This window comes from Gallinula chloropus (genome assembly GCF_964237585.1).
Source record: "Gallinula chloropus genome assembly, chromosome: 9".
NCBI lineage: Eukaryota > Metazoa > Chordata > Aves > Gruiformes > Rallidae > Gallinula > Gallinula chloropus.
Window position 1 is genome coordinate 3971228 of NC_140094.1, and position 16704 is coordinate 3987931.

Here is a 16704-nt window from a genome sequence, read left to right on the forward strand (position 1 = left end):
TGTGTGACCTGTCCTAGGGACCCTGCGCTGGCAGGGGGTTGGACCCCATGAGCTCTGTAGGTCCCTTCCAACCCCTGTGAGTCTGTGATCTTTGGGAATGTGTTTTCCTCAGAACGGAAAGGAAAGAGGATGTAGCCTGGGCAGAGCGTGGTGGAGAGCATGACAAACCACATTTGAAATGGGGAATTACTAAATGGATTTCAGAGGTTTCTGAGAGCAGAAATTGTTTTGAGGCAGCTTTAAGCTGAAAGATGCTTGTGTTGAATTCAAGTTGCAGATGGGCATCTCAGGATTGATATTTCCAGCAAAAAGACTGCAGATCTTAATCCTCTAAATCTCTTTAAGGTTTGAACTTGTATTTATGGCAGTTGTAAGGGACTGAGGGATGTGTGCCTTCACGAGGAAGGCATACATTATGCTCCTGTATGCTCCTGCAGCTCCCCAAACACTTCTCCTGAGCTGAGATGGATGGAGCAGGGCTCCCAGGGTTCTGAGTAGGGGGTGTATATGTGTGTGCATTGTCTTTTCTCCAGCCAAATTGATTGTTTTAATAAAAGACATTACTTTTCCCTACAAGCTTTTCCTCCTCAGCGTGTTTAGATCACCTCAGCTGCAGCATGGCTCTTAAGGCACAGATGATTTGCTTGGGAGAGGAGACTAGGTGACCTTTTTAAGATTCCTTAAAGTTCTGTTTGTTCTCTGATTGGCATTAAATACTTGAAAATTTCAAATGAATCTGGCACTTTCTGCTCCCAGAGCTGTTCTCTTCAGATGCCTACAAATTGAGGAAGTCTCCACTGTGTGTGGTTTGTTCTGACATCACTTTTCAAGGGCTTCTTCTTTCAACCATGAAGACAGGAGACACGTAATAAACCATTGCTGAATTTAATTATATACAGATAAGGGTTTTTTTTTATGTGGGATCTGATTTTAGGGGGCACAGCCCACAACAAAGAATTAATTCCATGGCAAATTAAATATCTGTGGTACTCAGGGCTGTTTAGAAATGGGTTAATCTTAGAGAAGAAGGAAACTTAGGGGGGGAAGCAAGGAAAAGTTCTCCTTGTGATGGGAAAAAAAGGGAATGGAGTAGATGTCAGAACACTAACCATGTGTTTGGTGCAGCTCTTTGGCCTTTAGTGGCACCTCAGAATCCCAAATGTAGGCACAACTTCACTGTGCTGAGATGCTCCTGGGTGCTTCTGATCCCAGCTGGCCTGAGCTGCTTTGTGTAGGAAGCAGCGATCCAGTGCAAGCCCTTTCTCCTCTGTCTCCAGCCGATGATGGGCTCAGAGTGCACAGCAGGGCTTGGTCCTGACTCCCAAGTATATGACCTGGCATTTTTAAAACACATGATTCATTCCAGATGTCTTACAGTAATATCTTTATGATGCCTTAATCCCTGTCAGCAGCCAGAGCTTCCATCCGTCTCCAGATGTCATTAGCAAATAGCTGCTTTCTCTGCCAGCGACATTAATGAAGATCTAAACCAAGGCAGAGCTCAAGAATGATGCTGAGGGATGGTTTAGCTCAACACAGTTTCTCTAGAAGCTGAGTTTCTCTGACTTCTCAAAGTCACATCTTTGTAAGCTGTGTCCATCAGACAGGACAACTTCTGGCTGTGCCATCCTTGTTATCCTGCCAGAGCATTGATGTCATTGCCACTGTTCAAAAACAGAAGGAACAAAGTTTAAGTTGCAGAACTATATCCAGATAATCCATGGAGTCTGCCCCAGGGTCACAGAGGGACTTCACTTCTTCCCTTCACTTTTGTTATTCACAGAGCTGAAAAGCTGAGGAGTACTTTTAAATCCTTCCCAGGATCAGCTGGACTTGTGCTGCTTCTCACTATATCCCTGGCATCCTTGAATTTCTGATGCCTGAGCTTGGGCTTGGTTTTGTGGTCAGCCTGTCTCCTCCTCTGCTAACACCCAGCTCAGAGTAAGATTGCTCTCTTTGGGGCTGGGCTTTACACTGAAAGTGGGAAGAGTCTTAAAAATTGAAGTTGATTGGCCTGTCCTAAATGCTCCTTTCCACTTGGGTCCAAGCCAAGAGACAGGACAAGGGGCACTGGCTGCAAGTTGGAGCACAGGAAGTTCCACACCAACGTGGGGAAGAACTTTTCCCCAGTGAGGGTGAGGGAGCCCTGGGACAGGCTGCCCAGGGGGTGTGGAGTCTCCTTCTCTGGAGAGATTCCAGCCCTGTCTGGACACCGACCTGTGACCTGTCCCAGGGACCCTGCTCTGGCAGGGGGTTGGACCCGATGGGCTCTGGAGGTCCCTTCCCACCCCTGTAATTCTGTGATTCTGTGATCACCTCCCCACCTTTTCCACTGATGTGGCACCTTTTCTGCTCCATCTCCTGCTCCACACCCTCTGGAGACTTGAGGGGCTGGAAGGTGATGGCAGAGGAAATGTTCAGAGGGTTAAGACAACATCTCCAAGCTTTATCTTCTCTCCCAGGATGCTTTCCAAGGCTTTACACCACCCCTCCTTGCCCTGAGGCACTGTCAGAGTCTTCCCTTGCAAATTACTCCCCCTTGCTGGGGAGATGATAGCAGAATTTGCAATTTGCAGAAATTACATGGCAAGCCTCTGCCATCCTCCAGCCTCTTTGTTCTGCTAATTAGTTTACTTTATCAAACTTCATCCTTCTGGCACTGGGATTCTTGATTACGAAGTGGCTGTTGTTTAAACCTCCATTTACTGTAAATTAAATTACCTCATGATTATTTGACCCTGAGTTAGTCTCATTTCATCCCTAATTCTATATGAGCTACTTACTAAAACTGAACGTAATGCAGAACCATCTCTTGTTAGTTGGGGGAGCGTTTGTGGAAGAAGCCCATCAGATATCCCTGGATGTGCCAGCCAGACAGTGCTATCAGGCTGAGCATTTGTTCCTCCATTTATACTTGGGAATTTATTATAGAATCACAGAATCATGGAATCACAAGGTTGGAAAAGACCTTTAAGATCATTGAGTCCAACTGTCCCTGTCCTGTGCAGACCCAGATCCCTGAGCACCTCATCTCCCCTCTGTTAAACACACCCAGGGGTGGGGACTCAGCCCCTCCCTGGGCAGCCTGTGCCACAGCCCCACAACTCTGCCAGGGAAGAACTTTTCCCTCCCATCTGCTCTGACCCTGCCCTGGGGCAGCTTAAGCCCATTGCCCCTTGTCCCATCTCCTGTCCCCTGGCTGAAGAGACCATCACCCACCTCTCTGCACCCTCCTGGCAGGGCAGTGGAGGTGGGGAGAAGGTCTCCCCTCAGCCTCCTCTTCTCCAGGCTGAACACCCCCAGCTCCCTCAGCTGCTCCTCAGAGGATTTGCCCTCCAGCCCCTTCCCCAGCCTGGTTGCCCTTCTCTGGACTCGCTCCAGGACCTCAATGTCCTTCTGATGGTGAGGAGCCCAGAACTGGACCCAGCACTCGAGGTGCAGCCTCACCAATGCCCAGCACAGGGGCACAATCCCCTCCCCAGACCTACTGGCCACACTGGTTTTGATACAAGCATATTATTATCTTATTCTTCTAGAAGAACAGGGTTCCTGGTGGTGCCATAACAGAAAGTCTCTCTCCCATCTCACGTGAGTGAGGAACCAGCTCAAAGGCAGAGCCACCTAAGCAGAACATTTCCACACTCCCCCAGAGATGCCACCAGCTGTTGTCACCACTTCCCTCTCTCAATTTAAGAAAACAGCAGAGCTGTGTGTATTTTGGGGGGGGTGCAGGGAGGGGGTTTGGCTCCTCCAGGCTGGCTTCTGCACCGCCATCTTTTGAAGTGTCACTTCAAAGCGCGGGCTTGTTTCCTAAACACTGTCGGGAGGCTCCTTCAGAGGGAAGGATAATCTGGTGCCTTGTTTGGTTTCGATAGGGGCTTGGAGCTCTTCCAGCCAGTCTCTCCATAGCTGGGCTCCATCTGCAATTGCCGGGCCTGCGGCCTGCACAGGCCCTGAGAGCACGGTGGGCAAACGGCAGGCCTCGGGGCAAACACCAGGCCTCGGGGCAAACACCAGGCCTCAGAACAAATGGGAGAAGAGATTTCTAAGGCAGCTGAACTCCAGGCTTGCTGGAGGAAGTTATCCTTTAGGTGTTATCCAGTTAGCACCTCTGGGTTGCCCAGCTGTGCTCCTCTGCTGTCATAGAATCATAGAATCACAGAACCATAGGGGTTGGAAGGGACCTTGAGAGCTCATCGGGTCCAACCCCCTGCCAAAGCAGAGTCCTTAGGACAGGTCACAGAGGTCAGGGTCCAGATTGGTCTGGAGTATCTCCAAAGATGGAGACTCCACACCCCCTGGGCAGCCTGTCCCAGGGCTCCCTCACCCTTACTGGGGAAAAGTTCTGCCCCATGTTGGTGTGGAACTTCCTGTGCTCCAACTTGCAGCCATTGCCCCTTGTCCTGTCCCCACAGACACTGAAAAGGGGCTGGCCAGTTCCCCCTGCATCCCATCCTTAAGATATTGATAAACATTCATAAGGTCCCCCCTTAGTCTTCTTTCCTCCAGGCTGAACAGCCCCAGCTCTCTCAGCCTTTCCTCACAGGGGAGATGCTCCAGGCCTTAATCATCTCTGTAGCCTCCTCACGGTGTGTATGCAGAACACTGCCCTAAGTGGGTGTCTGCTGTGAGCTGTTCTGATTGAATCTTCCTAGGAGAGGCTGCTGTGTGCCCGGATCGGGATCAGTGCTCCTGTGGGGATGGTAACCCCATGGCCAGTGTGGCTAAGAGCAGGCAGGGGCAGGTGTCTGCATCACCCCATGCCCTTGCAGTGGTGGTGCAGGGTGTCTGCATCACCCCATGTCCTTGCAGGGGTAGTACAGGGTGTCTGCAGCATCCCATGCCCTTGCAGTGGTGGTGCTGGGCTGCTCCTGGAGCACAGTTTGTCCGCAGGTGGGTTCTTGGGAGGAGGAGTAAAGTTTAGTAATGCTGCCAGATGCTGCCATCTTAGGGGACCAGAACATCTCTCTGATGCAGAGAGGCTGAGGGACTTGGGGCTTTTCAGCCTGGAGAAGACTGAGGGGGGGAACTTGTCAGTACTGGCAAATCCCTGAGTGCTGGGCTCAGGAGGACGGGTCAGGCTGAGTTCAGTGGTGCCCAGGGACAGGACAAGGGGCCGTGGGCACAAACTGGAGCAGAGGAAGTTCCCCCAACCCTGAGGAGGAACTTCTTTGCTGGGAGGGTGGCAGAGCCCTGGGCCAGGCTGCCCAGGAGAGGTTGGGGAGTCTCCATCTCTGGGGACATCCAAACCCCGTGATCGTGGATGCAGCCTGCTGGAGGGGACCCTGCTCTGGGGGGTGGAACTGGATGATCTCCAGAGATTCCTGCCAGCCTGGACTGTTCTGTGATTCTGTGATCTTGGGGAGTATCAGGCAAGGCCTGTTGTAGTTGTGTGTTGGGAGGAGAAGCAGGCTGGGACTCACAGGGCAGCCCTGGCTCTCCTCCTGGCCCCGGGTCTGTTTTCAACTGTCCAGAAGAATCCTTTGGCTCTACTCTGCTTCTTCCTTTCCCTCCTCCTGGAGCATCCACCCACCTCCCAGACAAGCACTTTCCAGGCAACACCTGTGCCTTAATGATTTTAATGAGCTTAATCAGTTCCTTGGGTGTTCCTGTTGCTGTTTTCAGTCTCTCTGCTGCTGCTGTCATTATTTTCTAGTGCTTTGGAGCATGAGAAGCAGTTGCACAGGGTTACTGAAGCTTTCCTAGCCTAGAGAACACTCTTTTTATTTCATGCTGGGGACTAACAGGTATTTATGCTGCTTATTGCTGCCTGGAGCTCTTACCAGACAGTTTCACTTCAGCTCTTCACTTGTACCTGTGGCAGAATTGACTTTTACAGATCCAGGGCTGGCATTTCGCTGAACCACATCTTCCTTTATTCCTTCTGGCTTAGTTTAGTCTCTGAAGGCTTCTTCTATAGGTCTCATTTGCTCCTTGCTACCATCTAGTTGCAAGATCCACTCAGTTTATGAATCCCAGTAGCTCATTCCTCCTCAGCTTTCCCACGTGGCTAGTGAAGAGACGGAAGAAGAAGCCACCGTAGCTTGGTGCTTGCCTTTACCTGTGCCACTTTGCCTGCCTGTTGGAAGCAGCACTGTGGCTGTAACTCTTTGTCTTTGTGCCCCCCAGGTGCATCCACTGTGGAGCTGTGTTCATGACCCTGGCCCTGCTCAAGGTGCACATCCACGAGAAGCACTGCGAAGTCTTCCACAAGTGTTCTTTCTGCCCCATGGCCTTCAAGTCGGCCAACACCACCACGGCTCACATCACCAGCCAGCACCCAACAGAGACTCACAAGACTACTCAGTAAGTGTTCTGGCTTTCTCTCTTCTTCTCCTTTGCTGAGCAGCTCCAGGATTCACCCTTTTCCTCCTGTTTTTGTTGCTCCTGGATTTGGTTTCTGCCCTCGTCCCAGAAGATCTGCAGCTTTGTCTGCCAGTGGTGGTCCCTTCCTAGCCACAGCCTGCTCTCCTCTGTACAACCCCAGTTTCCTCTGTAGGAGTTTGAGCAGGGAAGAGCTAAACATAGCTAAAAGGAACTTAATTGTCACCCCTTTTTCTGGCAGGACCAACAGTGACATCTCTTGGCACATGGCTCCAGGGCAACTGCTGCATCTGGCACTCAAAGAGGAGAGTTACACCACGCAGCGTTGCCCCCAAAAATCAGGAGAGAGAAACCTCCTGGGTGTTTCCTCTCTGTAACTTTACTCCCTGAGCCTTGAGCTAGTGCTGAAAGTGTGTGCTCAGAGGGAGGAACTGAGGCAAGGGGGGGATCACAAGTGTTGTGCAGCTAGCTGGTGTGCTTGGGGTCTGCACACGCATGTGTGCGTGGCACACGTAGGTACTGACACACATCCACAGAGGCAAGCTTATTTTTAGAGAGCTGTGGGATTTCCCTCAGGCAATTTGTTGTTCTTCCCAGTTGAGTTAATAGCTCAGTTGGCCACGTGGTTGCATGTTGACAATGCATTGAGAGCTCAGCCCTCCTCTGAAGTTGCCAAGAGGACTTTTTCTGCCCTCTTCTTAAGATCACTAATGAAGAAAGACTGGTTTTTACTCTTCTTTTCCTTTCTTTCAATTGTTGCAGGGTGATCTACAAATGCTCTTGTGAGACCGTCTTTAACAGGAAGAAGCTGCTCCAAGAGCACTTCCAGTACAACACCAAGAAGTTGTTAGTGGTAGTGTTCAAGTGCCCACAGTGTCAGCTGGTGTATTTGCAGAAGCAGCAGTTAATGAAGCATGTGAAGGTAGGTAACTCCCACCACCTACTAATAAGAGAGCCAGGGCTGGAGTTCACTGAGAGTTTATGTCAACCCTGTGAGGAAGGGGAAGGTTCTTGAGGAACATGTCAGTGGAAAACCAGGCTGCAGTGATTTATTACCTGGAAACACCAGTGGAGGTTTTGTGTTAGTGGGTAATAACACAGGCAGCTGATCTGCAAGATCCAGGGGGATCTGACAGGCTGGAAAGGTGGGGCTGGGTGAACCTGATGAGGTTCAAAACTGCCAAGGGTCAGGTGTTGCACTTGGACTGAGGAATCCCAGACACAGATACAGACTGGGAGAGGAGCTCCTGGAGAGCTGCCCTGCTGAGAAGGACCTGGGGGTGCTGGTGGGTGAGAAACTCCCCATGAGCCAGCAGTGGCTCTGGCAGCTGGGAAGGGCGATGGGACCCTGGGCTCCATCAGCAGAGGGGTGGCAGCAGGGACAGGGAGGGGATTGTCCCTCTCTGCTCTGCCCTCCAGAGGCCCCAGCTGGAGTCCTGTGTCCAGAGCTGGGGCCCCAGTACAGGAAAGATGTGGGACTGGTGGAGAGGGGGCAGAGGAGCCACGGAGATGCTCAGAGGGCTGGAGCAGCTCCCCTATGGAGAGAGGCTGAGGGAGCTGGGCTGGTTCAGCCTGGAGAAGAGAAGGCTGTGGGGGGACCTCATTGCAGCCTTCCAGTCCCTGAAGGGAGCAGAGACACAGGAGGGGAATCAGCTTGTTAAAGGGCAGACAGGGGCAGGACAAAGGGGATGGGGTGAAGCTGAAGGAGGAAAGGGTTAGAGGAGATATTAGGGGGGAAGTTCTTTGCAGAGAGAGTGGTGAGGGGCTGGAACAGGCTGCCCAGAGAGGGGGTGGGTGCCCCATCCCTGGGGGTGTTCAAGGCCAGGTTGGATGGGGCCCTGGGCAACCTTGTGTAGCTCCAGGCCTGGAGGTTGGTGTCCCTGCCTGTGGCAGGGGGTTGGAGCTCTGTGACCCTTGGGGTCCCTTCCAGCCCAGACCATTCTATGATTCTATAACCTTCAAGGTATTTTCCAACCTAAATGGGTCTGTAAGCACTGCAGTAATCTCAGTACCACTCATCTCTCTCTCAGACAGAAGAAAAGCTGGTTATTGTCAATTTGTTGGTGGTTTCTGGGGGGATGCAGGCAAGGACTTGCAGATCTGATTATCCCATCAATGCCTGATGCTGTTGTCTCAGTCAGGGTGTTTCTATGTACAGTGTCTATTGATGCTGCCCTGGAAACCCTCTGGGAAGATTTCTCAGTGACTCTTTCCAAAGAAAAAGCTTGCAAAGTTTTCTTTCCCTTTGATTAGGGGAAAAAAAAGTGACATAATTTTTTTAATCAGTGACTTTATTTTGTTTATACTTAAAAAGCAAGGAGATTTGTTAGCTCACTGAAAGCAAAACCCATTCAAACCAACTTCTGCTCTCTCTCTCTCCCCCCTCATGCCTTTAACTTGCAAATCTGGAGCTGCTTTGCAGGCAGTAATGAATTAAAATATGAAGCCTTCCTGTGAAGTTGATGATTGCTCATCTTCCTGCATTATAGCTAGGAAAATAGAGTTGAGATTAAGGCTGGGACCTTCAAAGAGGCGTTCAACCTCAATGCTAAAAAGACTGGCTCTAGCTGAGGTACACGACTTGGTGCAGCTCATTTGCAGATCCCAGGCCCAGGGACCTGCCTGCAGCAGTTTGTGCCCCAGCACTCTGAAATCTCCCCCCCACCCCATTCAGGACTTTGGTCTTTCAGCCTATTTGGCCATGGACAGGTCTTTGAGGTGGAAGTTGAAGGCAGCTTTTGGCTGTGGCAGGGTAGTAATTGCACTAAATCATCTCCTCTCCTGTCAGATCCCACTCCTTTCTGCAGCACAGAGTTTATAGGAACCATCCAGACATCAAGGTTGGAAAAGGCCTTGAAGATCATCAAGTCCAGCTGTTAGTCCTACACCACCAAAGCACTAAACCAGCTCCCAAAGTGCCTCCTCTACCCCTTTTTTAAACACCTCCAGGGATGGTGACCCCACCCCCTGCCTGGGCAGCCTGGTCCAATGCTTCACCACTCTTTTGGTGAAGAAATTTTTCCTAATCTCCACTATGAGCCTCCCCTGGCACAACTTGAGACAATTCCCTCTTGTCACTAGTCCCTTGGGGGAAGAGGCTAACCCCCACCTCACTGCCACCTCCTTTCAGGTAGCTGTGGAGAGCAATAAGGTCTCCCCTCAGTCCTCCTCTTCTCCAGGCTGAACAGCCCCATCTCCCTCAGCCTCTCCTCATGTGACCTGTTCTCCAGATCCCCAATCAGCCTGGTTGCCCTTCTCTGCACCCTCTCCAGCACCTCAATGGCCTTCCTACACTGTGACACCCAAACTGCACACAGGGCTCGAGGTGGGGCCTCACCAGGGCTGAGTACAGGGGTAAGGTCACCTCCCCAGTCTTTTGGTCACACAGTTCCTGGCACAAGCCAGGATGCTCTTGGCCTTCTTGGCCACCTGGGCAGGCTGCTGGCTCCTGTTCAGCCAGCACCCCCAGGTCTCTCTGCTGGGCAGCTCTCCAGCCCCCAGCCTGTGGTGCTGCTGGGGGGTGTTGTGGCCAAAGTGCAGGCACTTGGCCTTGTTGAACCTCATACAACTGGCTCAGGCTCTCCAGGCTCTGCAGAGCCTCCCTGCCCTTGAGCAGATCCACACTTCCACCCAGCTCAGTGCAAACTTAGGGAGGGTGCACCCCATCCCCTCCTCCAGATCAGCAATAAGGGTGTTAACCAGGGGGTGCTGGTGCAGGAGGTGTCACAGGAGGTGCTGGCTCACCTGTGCTTACCTGCAAATGAAAGAACCCATGAGCCTGCTCATCTTTCCAGCCTTTTGATGTTAAGCATCAGTGTGGGATGACTTGGAAGGTCTGCTTCCAGTTACTGATTCCACAGAGAAGTCAGTTGATGTTTCTGGGTGCCTCTTCCCCCCACTCCCTCCCTCCCCAGCAGTGTAGTAACAAGAGAGGTGGAGTAATGGTTACTAATGCACCCAGCTCAGAAACCTGCTCCTGAGACTTCCAGGTGGGGATAGAGGAAATTCTTTGTCTTACCCCAAAGAGAGCAGAGCAGCAGCTGCCATAGCCCTGGGATTGTGGCCAAGAGCTTCTGCAGAGGTCAGCTGGATCAGGTGCAGAGCACACAGGCTTCTCTTCTCAGATGAGGCCTCGTGTTTTGAAGTCTGGTTGGTGTCTAACCCACAGAAAGACTTCCAGAGGCCTGGGGCCTTCTTGTTTGAAGCTCTACCCATTATTAATCACCCTGCACAATTAAACCTCTAAATTACCCTTTTGTGTGCATGAACTGTTGTTGTTCCTGGGGGAGTTTCTTGAGGTTTCTTTGGTATGTTGCTGTTTTACTTGCTTTTGCTTTCCCACAGCTCTTCATTTCTTATTTATTTTCTGTATGTTCCATTTTCTTTGGTAAAATAACTTTTTTTGGGGGAGGGACTTGGGATTTGGGCCTCTTGAACAAGCAAAGGGCTTAGAGATGTATCCCTTCTGTGGCTGGTTTCTGGCTTTGTGCTTGATTTTGTTTCTCAGGAGTGAAGCTTTGAATCATGTGCATGTAAACAGCAATAGACAGCGTGGAACAGGAGAAAGGAGGGCTGGAGAATCATAGAATCCCAGACTGGTCTGGGCTGGAAGGGACCCCAAGGATCACAGAGCTCCAACCCCCTGCCACAGGCAGGGACACCAACCTCCAGGCCTGGAGCTACACAAGGTTGCCCAGGGCCCCAGCCAACCTGGCCTTGAACACCCCCAGGGATGGGGCACCCACCCCCTCTCTGGGCAGCCCCTTCCAGCCCCTCACCACTCTCTCTGGAAAGAACTTCCTCCTAATATCTCCTCTAACTCTTCCCTCCTTCAGCTTCACCCCATCCCCCTTGTCCTGCCCCTGTCTGCCCTTTAACAAGCTGATTCCCCTCCTGTGTCTCTGCTCCCTTCAGGGACTGGGAGGCTGCAATGAGGTCCCCCCACAGCCTTCTCTTCTCCAGGCTGAACGAGCCCAGCTCCCTCAGCCTCTCTCCATAGGGAGCTGCTCCAGCCCTCTGAGCATCTCCGTGGCTCCTCTGCCCCCTCTCCACCAGTCCCACATCTTTCCTGTACAGGGGCCCCAGCTCTGGACACAGGACTCCAGCTGGGGCCTCCGGAGGGCAGAGCAGAGAGGGACAATCCCCTCCCTGTCCCTGCTGCCACCCCTCTGCTGATGGAGCCCAGGGTCCCATCGCCCTTCCCAGCTGCCAGAGCCGCTGCTGGCTCATGGGAAGTCTCTCCCTCAGGTCCTTCTCAGCAGGGCTGCTCTCCAGGAGCTCCTCTCCCAGTCTGTGTCTGTGTCTGGGATTCCTCAGCCCAAGTGCAACACCTGACCCTTGGCAGTGTTGAACCTCATCAGGTTCACCCAGCCCCACCTTTCCAGCCTGTCAAGAAATGGAGAGCTTGTCTCTTTCCCTCCTTTGAAGCAGCTTTGGAGCCCCCAAGATGACAGCAAACATTTCATTCCATGTTTTGGGAGCTTAGGCTCTCCCAATAACAACAACTAACATTTCTCTTCCGTTACATCTTTCCTGTTTAACCAGAGTTCTCATCCCAGATGTTAAACAGGCAGCAGTGAGGAGCTGCAGAGGTCACTCAGGAAACATCAATGGATGCTTCATGCTCCTTGGAAAGGTCTTTTGCCAGGGAAAGGCCTGGGAAATGGGAAGACATGCAGGAGTGAGACATCAGCATACTGTTCTGGGGGCTGCAGGGCTTAAATTATTCATTTAAATGATCAATGTTATTTCTTTCTAAGTAAAGGGGAATTCACTGAATTCCATATGAATGTTCCCTGTGAATCCATTGTTGTTATCCAGAGCATTCATGGAGTCCCCCAGGATCCTAAGGAGCAACCAAACTTGCGACAGAAACCTGAGAAGGCATCAAGGAACCAGGTTCATACCCCACCAAAGGAGCTGTCGGTAGCCAACGGGACTTCCCACTCCCCTCTGCCAAGGAAGGACATGAGGATAGAGGGACACAATCCCGAATCCAAGGCCAGGCTGAGGAGAGCTGGTTGGACTTGCAAGGAGTGTTCCCAGTGGATCCCCGATCGGGAAACCTATGTGTCCCACATGAAGAGAAGTCATGGAAGGGTAAGGATTCACTTCAACTGGGTTACAAGAGATTCTTAGCAAAGGGGTCTCAGTGGGGTTGGTTTCATCCAGCTCAGGCCTTGCCTTGCCCTGTTTCTGTCAAGCTAATGCTTCCTTGCTGGCAGAACATAGGCCAAGATGTAACCAGATTCCTTGGTACTGTGGCAGCAGGACTTGTTGGATGTACTGGGGTCCCCTTCTCAGGATCCTGGACTTGGTTCCTTCTAGTTTGTCTTGGGGAGCGCTGGATTTTCCCACTCAATAAGTGTCAAGAGACGATGGGGGCAGGCAGAGGGTGCTGGATTTCCCCCTTGGAATCCTATAGAAGTAGGCCATTGGCCAAATATTTGTGTTCAACACATAGATGTATTCATTAAACCAGGCCAAGAAGGTTTTAAAAGGAATGCACATGGGTTGTATGAAGGACCAGAGGAGGAGGAGGCGGCGGCGAGTTACAGGGTGGTTCTGCAGTGGGTGTCACACGTGGGTAACAGGAGTGACTGCATAATGCTCTTTAATTAACTTCTCTTTAATTAACTTCTCCCCCTTTTATTGTGCTGAATTAATGAGGAGAGAGGAGGGTAAGTGGCCTCGTGCTTCATGCTGAGGTCCTGCCTTCTTTTGGGGCAGAAGGGACCTTCCACTGCACTGATTCTGCAGAGGGTCCTGCAGCGAAACAAGCCCACGAGACAAACAGCTGATGCAATTCCTATTTAAAAACCAAACCTAAACAAGTGTTCTTTAACTAGTCCTGGCTTTTCTAAGCCTAGTGCTGGTATTAACCAGCTGTTGGGCTGAGTCTAAGTGGGAGCCCAAAATCTCAGAGATCGTTGTCAGCGGAAGAGGCGCTTTATTTGCACCTGAGAGGTAAGGTCCCTGTGAAGAGGGTGGGAGTGTTAGAATCCAGTCAGTGCCTCCAGTTCCCTGCTGCTCAAAGGTGTTTCTGTTCCAGTCAATGAAGAGATACCCCTGCCAACGGTGTGAATGCTCCTTTACTGCCTCCAGCAGCCTGCGCAGACACATCCGCAACAACCACGACACAGCAAAGGAGGTTTATACCTGCTGGTACGTACCCGGCGCTGCTGCGCGCGTGGGGGTTCAAGGACAGGCTAATCCTTCAGGTCTGGAAGCCCTTTGTGATAGATTGTGTCTGCTCCTGTCTACTCCAGGCTGGAAGTTACTGAGGGAGAGGGCTCCCTGGTTTAAAAAAAAGCCAGGGATCTCCTGGAGAGAGTCTAGAGGAGGCTACGGAGATGATGAAGGGTCTGGAGCATCTCCCCTCTGAGGAAAGGCTGAGTGAGCTGGGGCTGTTCAGCCTGGAGAGAAGACTAAGGGGGGACCTTATTAATGTTTATCAGTATCTTAAGTATGGGATGCAGGGGGAAATGGCCAGCCCCTCTTCAGTGTCTGTGGGGACAGGACAAGGGGCAATGGCCTCAAGTTGGAGCACAGGAAGTTCCACACCAACATGGGTAAGAACTTCTTCCCAATGAGGGTGAGGGAGCCCTGGGACAGGCTGCCCAGGGGGTGTGGAGTCTCCTTCTCTGCAGATATTCCAGCCCTGTCTGGACACTGCCCTGTGTGACCTGTCCTAGGGACCCTGCTTTGGCAGGGGGTTGAACCTGATGAGCTCTGGAGGTCCCTTCCCACCCCTACAGCTCTGTGACTCTGTGAGAGTGAGGAGAAGAATATGTTAAACATGAGACTCGGTGGCTTTTGTCTGCACAATGCCTTTTGGAAACTTAGGCTAAGGTTTGATTTGAGATCTGCAGGTGCCAAATGGGAATTAGGTTGGGCACCCTCATGGGACAGCTGATAAAATGTCAGGCCAGTCCTGTGCTGCTCTGTGGGTGGTGTAGTCACACGTCGCTCTCGTGCCTCTGCACAAGGTGTGTAAGATCCCACTGGACCAGGGCGGTCGTTCTTGCTGCTGCTTTACACAGGCAGAACTGGCTGCATGAGCTGCAGGGCAAGGGACCATTAAACCTGCTGGGTTTGCTTGGGAAGACACACCTCAAAGTGGGAAAAGGGATTTGGAGACCTCAGGCAGTGAAGGAAGATCGTTGCCCGTGAACGTGTTTGAGGTGGTTTAACCACACAGACCACAGAGCCTCCTTCACTCCCTGCCCCCAGTGGGGCTGGGGGGAGAATCAAAGGTAAAACTCCTGGGTTGAGATCAAGGCAGTTTAATAGAGTGGAAAAGGATGATAATAGTAATAATGATAATGGAATAGTATGGAATATCTCTTTGATGGGTTTGGGTCAGCTGTCCTGGCCGTGTTGTGTCCCTCCCCAACCTCCAGCTTCTTAGATCCCCCCTCCCACCTTCTCACTGGCTGGGCCGTGTGAGAAACTGAAAATCCCTTGGCTGCTTGGCAGCATCTAGAAACATCAATGTGTTATCAGCAGTGATCTCCTTCCAGTCCCCAGACACAGCACTAACCAGCTGCTGGGGAAGCAAATGAACTCTGGCCCAGACAAAACCAGGACAGAAAGTGTAACTGTGAGTCCACCTCAGTGCAGAACCGAGCCCACCACTTGCACATCTGCCTCTGCAACAGCTCTGTTCTCACCAGCTGTTGCAGAGTAAGTTGTACACCCAGTGACCGTGTGGATTTGCTTCCTGTCTCATTCTGGGATGTCCTTCTGCAGGAGAACAAAAGCACATTGATGGTGGCAGTTTGCAGTGATGGAGATTGGGGGCTTTTTTTTAATTTACCTACATTTTTGGTTTAATGCTAATGTGTGCTAATGCTCACTGCACTGAAGTCACTAGAGGAGTACATCCCTCATGCACTTCATAGAATCATATCATAGAATCCCAGACTGGTCTGGGCTGGAAGGGACCCCAAGGGTCACAGAGCTCCAACCCCCTGCCACAGGCAGGGACACCAACCTCCAGGCCTGGAGCTACACAAGGTTGCCCAGGGCCCCATCCAACCTGGCCTTGAACACCCCCAGGGATGGGGCACCCACCCCCTCTCTGGGCAGCCCCTTCCAGCCCCTCACCACTCTCTCTGCAAAGAACTTCCCCCTAATATCTCCTCTAACCCTTCCCTCCTTCAGCTTCACCCCATCCCCCTTGTCCTGCCCCTGTCTGCCCTTTAACAAGCTGATTCTCCTCATTGCTTGGGCCCTCCTGGTGAGCCACAGTAGCTTGCAGTAAATGGATACAGTATTCCCATCCCCAGCAGGCCTGATGGGAACCCATTCCCAAGAGATTTTTAAGCCAGGACTTCTGAACTCTCCATCTCTTCTAACTGTGCTGTGACGTGGAAGCTCTGGAGAAGATGAATTGTTTCCTTCTGCTTTAAGCTGGGGGGTGCTGGTCTTTGGAGATGCAGCAGCTGAGTCCTACACACACGTTCTCTCCAGACCAGTTGTTTTCAGAGCAGAGTATATGGAATCAAAATGACCCTCAGGCCCAGCTGGCCTTACAATTCAAGTGAGTTGTGGTTGTGTTTCATTCCCAAGCTTGTAGTTGCCCCATCTCACAATCTGCTGATGAAATCTGAACTGGACGGTGGTTGTGCTCTCTTCAGTAGCTGTAGCAGGAGACTTGCTGAAATCACAGCACTCCTCTAACTCCTCTAACCAAACCTCTTCCTTGAAATACTCATCCCAGCATCTCCAACAGCTGCTCTTTGTTTGGATCTGAGGTCGTCTGTTTGGTCTCCCCTCTGATCCCTCTTTAGAATGTCTGGAGTGCTGTTCCATAAATCTCCTCTCTGTTGCCTGCAGACCCTCCCATCTCTGAACTCCTCCTCCAGTCCTTGCCAGGCATCCCACCCTCACTGCTTCTCTTTCCCTTATCACTGGTGTCTGTTTCCCTTCTTCCCACCGGGCAGCTTGCACCAGTCTCCACTGTTACTCCCTACCAGGGTTTTGACACCTTAACTTCGTGTCACCCTCACCCTCTTCTCCCAGATTGCCATGTGAAGCAAGAGTCAAATTTCTCCTTGATCTGACAGCAGCATATTTTAGTGTCTCCAGGATGCTGCCTTGTAGGTGACCTCTCCCTGGCTTCTACTGTTTCAAGCTGTGACTTCCCCCTCTCCCCCTGCCCAGCTTCAGTCTCTGCCTCTTGTTAAATCTGTAGGGAGAGAGCAGTGTGGGGGGGACTTGTTCAAACACCCTCCTGCCAAGCTTGTCACTGGAGCAGTTCAGGTTAGGAAAGCATCTTTCCCTGCTTACATGAAAAGAATTCTAAATTAGGGCAGAACTACAGAATGTTCTGATGGTTTTGTGTATTTTCTTTCCTAACTCACTTGGTGGTTGTGG

General features: G+C 51.5%; 1 protein-coding gene across 1 annotated transcript in view; it reads left to right on the forward strand.

Annotated features, from left to right (window-relative positions):
• Positions 1-16704, forward strand: part of ZNF592 (zinc finger protein 592) — a gene marked incomplete at both ends in the record, with an annotated part of 41824 nt that overhangs the window by 20875 nt on the left and 4245 nt on the right. The window contains 4 exons of the mRNA XM_084268385.1: positions 6130-6306; positions 7087-7246; positions 12145-12423; positions 13376-13488. Coding sequence (XP_084124511.1) covers positions 6130-6306; positions 7087-7246; positions 12145-12423; positions 13376-13488 — 729 coding nt within the window. The remainder of the gene's footprint in view (positions 1-6129; positions 6307-7086; positions 7247-12144; positions 12424-13375; positions 13489-16704) is intronic.